The sequence below is a fragment of the Argentina silus genome (genome assembly GCF_951799395.1).
Source record: "Argentina silus genome assembly, chromosome: 5".
Taxonomy (NCBI): Eukaryota; Metazoa; Chordata; class Actinopteri; order Argentiniformes; family Argentinidae; genus Argentina; species Argentina silus.
The window spans coordinates 103,482-110,981 of record NC_139659.1 but is presented as its reverse complement, the minus strand read 5'-3'; the positions used below and the strand labels follow the sequence as shown (position 1 = coordinate 110,981).

General features: G+C 42.7%; 1 protein-coding gene across 1 annotated transcript in view; it reads right to left on the bottom strand.

Moving 5' to 3' along the window:
* cUnh5orf63 (chromosome Un C5orf63 homolog) overlaps positions 1–1,049 on the bottom strand; it is a 3,143-nt gene extending 2,094 nt beyond the window's left edge. The window contains exons 1-2 of the mRNA XM_083669829.1: positions 1,022–1,049; positions 266–377 (exon numbers count right to left, since the gene is read on the bottom strand). Coding sequence (XP_083525955.1) covers positions 266–370 — 105 coding nt within the window. The 5' untranslated portion in view covers positions 371–377; positions 1,022–1,049. The remainder of the gene's footprint in view (positions 1–265; positions 378–1,021) is intronic.
* Between the last annotated feature and the right edge of the window lie 6,451 nt (positions 1,050–7,500).

The window sequence follows — 7,500 nt, the reverse complement described above, 5'->3', positions numbered from 1 at the left end:
CACTCCCATGTTCCAGTACATACACAACATTCCAAGAACACATTTAGAACAAAAAAAATCACACTACACATTTAGAATGTTGACTTTCAACATCAGTGTGGTTCATGTTGTGTGGCCTGCCCTGCCATGGACATCAAAGTCATTTAGATGCTTTTATCCAAAGCGACTTACAAGTCCAAGTACATTTGTCTCAGTAGGTGAGACTGCCCCGCCCGCCCCGCCCCGAACCCCTGTCAGTGACTCAGACCACAGAGACGGTGTTCACCTTGGTAAACAGAGTTAAGGTAGGAAGTCTCTTCTGGGAAAACAGTCGTAGCAGCAGAGAGGAAGTCTGGGTCCGGTGGACCGCCCTTGGGATCAGCCAGTGCATTGTCTGTCTGCAGAACAAGCATTAATCAACGTTAACAACACAGTAATAACACATTAATAACACAGTATTCATGTCTCTCAGTGACTCCTGTTGCCTGTTGGCTGGACACCTTCACAGGTGGGCCCCCTGAGAAGGACCCAGTAATGTCACCTCAGCCAGGGGTCCCTCAGGGGAGGCTGGAGGACGTTTAAGACCGTTTTAACACCAGAGAACAGCCGTGACGTCCGTCAATCATCATCATCATAATCAATAACCCACTGGGCTGATCTCTCAATGTGGTCCTCTGTCGCTCAGTTGGTAGACCATGGCACTAACAATGCTTAGGTTGTGGGTTTGATTCCTGCTGGGACCATATATACTGAAATATATGCACTCACTGCAATGTAAGTCACTTTGGATAAAAGCGTCAGTTAAATGGCAGATATTATTATTATTATTATTAAATCACAGCATGTTTAAAAACACGAACCCCGGCGGTATTGGTCGGTCGGCTGGGACTGCAGGAGCGTCGTGCCTCTAGAGTGGGTTAGAAACATGTCTACAGGCTTGCCGACGCTAATCTGTAGCATGACAGCGTGTTCCGGGTAAAGGACGAGGGTTACATTTCAGTGATCCGTCTGAAACAGAGTTAAAACACTCGAATCTCCTCACCTTCCAACGCTACCCGGGGAGACGTCAACTGCCGCCTGATTGGTTCAATGTAGTTTCACTTCCTGTTCAAGGAGAGTTACGATAGGCCGATCTGCTGTCTATCAAATACGGGTCAACCAACCCTGTAGAGGGGGCGTGGATTCACCACAACCATCTGGAGGCGTCATCCTCCTGTCCAGTAGATCCAGTAGATCATCCTCCTGTCCGGTAGATCCAGTAGATCCAGTAGACCCTCATCCTGTCCAGTAGATCCAGTAGATCCAGTAGACCCTCCGCATGTCCAGTAGATCCAGTAGATCCAGTAGATCATCCTCCTGTCCAGTAGATCCAGTAGACCCTCATCCTGTCCAGTAGATCCAGTATATCCAGTAGACCCTCATCCTGTCCAGTAGATCCAGTAGATCCAGTAGACCCTCATCCTGTCCAGTAGATCCAGTAGACCCTCCTCCTGTCTGGTAGATCCAGTAGATCCAGTAGACCCTCATCCTGTCCAGTAGATCCAGTAGATCCAGTAGACCCTCATCCTGTCCAGTAGATCCAGTAGATCCAGTAGACCATCATCCTGTCCAGTAGATCCAGTAGACCCTCATCCTGTCCAGTAGATCCAGTAGATCATCCTCCTGTCCAGTAGATCCATCAGACCCTCCCCAGAGGAACAGATGGCTGCCCTCATTTTTAGAACAATGAAACTATTTAACCACTCATTTATCAATCAGACAAACGCCTAAGGGGGAAATCTGGGATTAGTACATCATTTTTAGATTTGTTTAATTAATAATATATATCCATTGATTCTTGAAGAATGTAACTTATAAATTATTATTTTTTCATTCCATTTTTTACATTTAGCAGACACTCTTATCCAAAGCGACTTAAAACAAGTACATTTGTCTAAAGTAAGTGAATCATCTATCCAACAGTCATCATAAGATAAAGTAATCAATGCTCAGACCATGTTAGGATGTTAGGACCAGGTGGTCTATGTTTGATTGCCTCATGAGCTTAGTTCAACTGTCTTAGCCCATCAGAACCATAAACAAACAGTGTATCGCATCAGACATGGTTAAACAGCATCAGACATGGTTAAACAGTATCAGGCATGGTTAAACAGCATCAGACATGGTTAAACAGCATCAGACATGGTTAAACAGTATCAGACATGGTTAAACAGTATCAGGCATGGTTAAACAGTATCAGGCATGGTTAAAACTCTACATCTGTTCTCATGGAGGGTCAGTCCTTGGCATCCATAGCCTGGTCTATACATGTGAGAGTGGTTACATTTCTCCAGCCCCATCCCTCAGCTGTTTACCAAAACATGGGGTGGGCTTTGTTGTTGTTAAAATCCCAGATTGCCCCTTTAATTAAAGTACAGTGCATTAATTAATTGCTTTTTCCAACAATATTCATAATGGACGTGATTTGGATAATTTCCTTAAGTCTGTAGGCTGGTAAGTGTAAAAGCAATAATACCTTGGCTGAAATGTTTTGATAATATCATAATTAAAATGTGAGATGACTGTAGCCTGACAATTAAGTGATGTGCACAGTGTTGTTGGCACGCACGCACACACACACACACACACACACACACACACACACACACACACACACACACACACACACACACACACACACACACACACACACACACACACACACACACACACACACCATGACATTCATTAAGAGGATTGTTAATGCTTGTAATCACTAGAGAACCTTTTAGTTAAATCCTATTAGTTTAAATGTGTATAAACCTATAGACCTATACATTATTACAGTATTACATTATCACATTATCACATTATTACATTAGTACATTATTACATTATTAGAGAAGAGTGTGTGTGTGTGTGTGTGTGTGGGGGGGGGGGGGGGGGGGGGCGGTTCAATGTACACGAGGTCGCACTAGGACAACAGTTTAAACTATACTATGCTGCCATCTACAGGGTGTTGATGGTAACTGCTGTAATCCAGTTTTTCTCCATTGTCTCCACACAAAAAATAACCTATGCACACAATTCTGAATGGAGGAGGAGGAGGAGGAGGAGGTGAAGGAGGAGGAGGAGGAGGAGGAGGAGGAGGAGGTGGAGGAGGAGGAGGAGGAGGAGGAGGGGGAGGAGGAGGAGGAGGAAGAAGAAGAGGAGGAGGAAGCTGAGCCAATATGTCTAATGAAATCTGTGCAACTGTGGTTGACCATGTACTCAATCATGACAATGACTGAAGCCGGGCAGCGAGTCCAGACGAATCTGAGCCGCTTCACGGAGGCCTCAGTTATCCAGGCATTCAGAGATGAGAAGAGGTAAGTTACCACTTCCCTAGTCTTCTACTCTCTACAGTCATTACAGTCATGGAACTTTAGGGTTTCTATGGATATCTCCAGAGCTTAGAGGAAGGGATAGTTAATGTTGTTTTGTCTTACATTTATAAACATGTGGAGTCTTTACTGGATGTACTTTACACAGGCTAGAAGGACGACCAGCTGGAGGCAGCAGAGAGCAAGAGGCCACCATCATCAACATGGTGTTGGCTAATAATGCCATTACGGGACGCGGGATGCAGACTGATTTACATGTTGATCTGTTTCACCGCATTTTATATTGTTATTTTTTGTGGGCCTACGAAACACTATTTTATTTTTTTGCAGTCAGTTCAGTCAGCTGAACATGTTACTATATTACAGTAACAAATACATATTTGCTTTGTTACCTTTTTGTATTTGTGCACTGATTTCATCATTATATCCCCAGAAACACAGTCTAAACATTTTCTTACTATAGTGTTTTTCATTTTGCTTATCAGTAAAATACTGTGAGTTTTTCCAAAATAGGGAACCTTTGTGTGTTCTCAGAACTCTAACAGTGTTGCAGTCTCAGCTCTAAGGTTACAGTCTGACTCTGGGAGGCTGGTTGTGAGTTTAGCCCAACTGGAGCTCATTGGACAGACACATTGCATTGTTTCCTATTCTGACACAATGATTGTGTCAATGCAATATTTATATAATATATTCACAGTATTGTATTACAATATGGCAACAGTCTTTATACTGTATGTACCATAAAATTGCAACCTATTTTGGGACAAATAAAAAACTAAACTTTAAAAAAGGGGAAAAAGGAAACAATTTCTACACACTTTTATACATTTGAATATGTAACACGGCCTCATGAAGCCAAAACATATATGAACAGTATTCTGATGGTTGTATTTTAAATTGATCACACCAGTGTTTCATTGATGCTCTGTAAGATATTCATATGATAGCTGTGTGTGTCGTTTTGGTGGAAAGAATCAGTTTTGAGAAGAGAGAACATTTGAGTGCAGTGGAGAGAGATTTGTGGAGTTTTGACAAAATGGTTGACTCTTTTCAGTTTTGTGTTTCGAGTTTTGAGAAATTGAGCGATAGTTTCAGGAAACGTGTTTAAACGATTAGGAAAAACTGTAAACAGTCAAAGTTTTTTTAAATGATCTTTTTTAAAGTGAGCATGACCACATACTGTAAATTCCTTTGTCTGATATTCTTCCTGAGAATACAGTACCGCTGAGTATTTATTTATGTGAGGAACGTAATTCTTAGAGTGAATTACATTAGTGCTGAACACTGTCAGTTAACTAGTACATACATACTAACTATGTATATAACTGATAACTATTTTGTAAATTTGTTAATATTTTGGAAATTTCTTGTCAATATTTGCTATTTGTTTTTTATGTCCATGCACCAACCTCACCAAGTCAATTTCCTTTATGTGCAAATATACTTGGCCAAATAAAAGAATTCTGATTCTGATTCTGATTCTATGTATGTCAGTGAAAACGAACTATGTATGTAACTGATACTAACTGATCTAACTATGCATGTACGTAACTAGCCTATTATGTACAGACTGTATGTAACAGTGGAGGCTGGTGGAGGTAGAAATCAGAGGACGTGTGTTTGATATCATTCCTCTTTCCATTCCATGCATGACAATGATTCCGTCCCCTGATTCATTTAGCAGACGTCTTTATCCAAAGCGACTTACAACAAATACATTTGTCTAAGTAAGTGAATCATCTGTCCATGAGTCATCATAAGAAAAAGCAATCTATGCTACAACCAGGGTTAGGGGTTAGGGGTTTGGTTAGGGTTAGAGGCTAGGGTTAGAGTTAGGGCTATTGGCAGTCACAATGCTAGAAGAACGAAGAATTACTTATTTTCTTTTTTTTAATGTAATTCCTGCCTCCTCTAGTGTGAAAGTGATACAAAACTGTTTAATTCTGTACAGACTATGTGGGTGATAACTGACTTCTGACTGTATGTAAGTGATATCTGTTATGAAAAGGGTCCAGTGTGACAGACTAAATACAGTCTAGCCACCTGTCGCTCTGTGGAACCGGATCACACAGTGTAGCAGCACAGGAGGTTTTAGAGTCGTATCCATTCCATTACTAATTCACTATGTTTCTGTAAATACTTCACCGCAGGCAGTTACCGTTATGAAACAGGTCTGATTATAACAACGACTGGGTTTCCTGGGGGTCAGTGTCCAGGGTGATGTAGGTTACGGTTTCTCTCTCTAACACCCGTACCTCTCTGGGAAGGAGGAAAGAAGGAAGCACTACCTTGATCCATGTAATAAATGCAGAGCCCAATAAAATAATGAAACATAACGTTTGCTTGGTCTGGGATGTTCCCATCTCTCACCACTAGATGGCGCCAGCAGTGTTAAAGTTTGGGATCAGCCAGAGATCAACGCACAGATGAGGGATGGAGGCAGGTTGAAGGACGTTATGATAGATGTGCTGTACAGTTGGTTTGATAAGTAGCTAACACAGCCGTCCATCGAACTAGGTTTGAAATTCAGATTTACACTTATCACGCCAGAAGGTTTAGTTTCCGTCTCCCAGTTAGAATAACCGTCGACATATTCAGAATTTCACTGCATGTTGAAAATGATCTAGAAACTGAGAAATAGAAAGAGAGCGTCTTTCTTTGTCTGTAACCCAAGTCCCAGAGTCCGGAGAGGAAACCTTTACAAGTTCTCTTGCATCCGTAACACAATTGCCGCCCTCATTGGCTGAGCCCGCGGTGAGGTCATGAGGAGACTTGTGCCAGTTTTTTGGGAGGAGGAGGAGGAGGAGGAGGAGAAGGAGGAGGAGGAGGAGGAGGAGAACTTTCTCACTGTCCGACGGCTGGTGGGATGTCTAAGTGCCAACGCGAAGCTCCATCTATTCACTACTGATAATTAACCACATTTTTATGAAAGGATATTTAGGAATTCTACTTTTAATTTTTCACTGGAATCAGCCTAGTGCCCGGTGCCGGTGACCGCTTTTAACGGAGAAACTTTGTTTGATGAACCTGCTCTCTGAGGACCGTTAACGTGCGGGCACCGTTCTCTGCCAGAAGCGCAACAAACGGATCCATGAGACTGAACAGAACGGAAACACTCTTCTAGAATAGGTAGGTTTGGTTTATTCTATTATTATTTGGGTTTGTTTACTTGTATGATTATTTGGTGCGATTTTGGCTCTAGCGGACTTGTGGTTGTTTTCACCAACGGAGTGTTAGTCTGTCGGGTTATGAAATGTCCAACACAGTAGAATTTAATGATGTAACGGAATGCTCAGCAGACTATATTTATCGTTACCAGTCTAATGTTTCGATAAAAATGTGTTTTCATGTTGCGGTGCGTCCTAACATCCCAATCTGGGAAGCTAGGATGACAGTCAATGTTGTAATTCTACTGGACAGAAGCACATCACTGATAGTGACGACAGGGATAAAGAGTTTGTATTGTGTTCATTTTGATTAGAGAAATGATATTCAATGTCAACGCCGACATGCCAGGTCCTGAGAAGTGTTGTTTTGCGCGCTGCGCTCTGGTGCGCCCGGAGCACTGGGACAGGCGGGACAAGAGCAGCAAAAACAACAAAGTCACATGTCGACTATTCATCAAGGTAAAGAGGTTCGAATTGGAGGAAGAATCACTCTGTCTCCATGTCCAGGGTCGTTTCGTTACGTTCCTTCCGAAAGTCGAGCGGTGAGCCTGCTGGAAGGACTATGTCGTCTCACCTCTATGTCGCCTCCACCTCTATGTCGCCTCCCCCGTGGCAGGGCTCTGTGTTGTGGGTGGGTGGGTGAGTCCAGCTAGACATGGTTCTGATGGGGAGGTCATGTACTATGTTTTCCTCTACTGTTTTTATGATTGAGTGAACAGACGCTCTTGGATTTGATTTGCTACTTTGGACGTTGTCTTGCATGTGTCAGATATTGAACTGAATTCAAAGCACATAGCTGTGTGTGTGGTGTGTGTGTGTGAGAGGGAGAGAGAGAGAGAGAGAGAGAGAGAGAGAGAGAGAGTGAGTGAGTGAGTGAGTGAGTGAGTGAGGTGAGAGAGAGAGAGAGAGAGAGAGAGAGAGAGAGAGAGAGAGAGAGAGAGAGAGAGAGAGAGAGAGAGAGAGAGAGAGAGAGAGAGAGAGAAAGAAAGAGA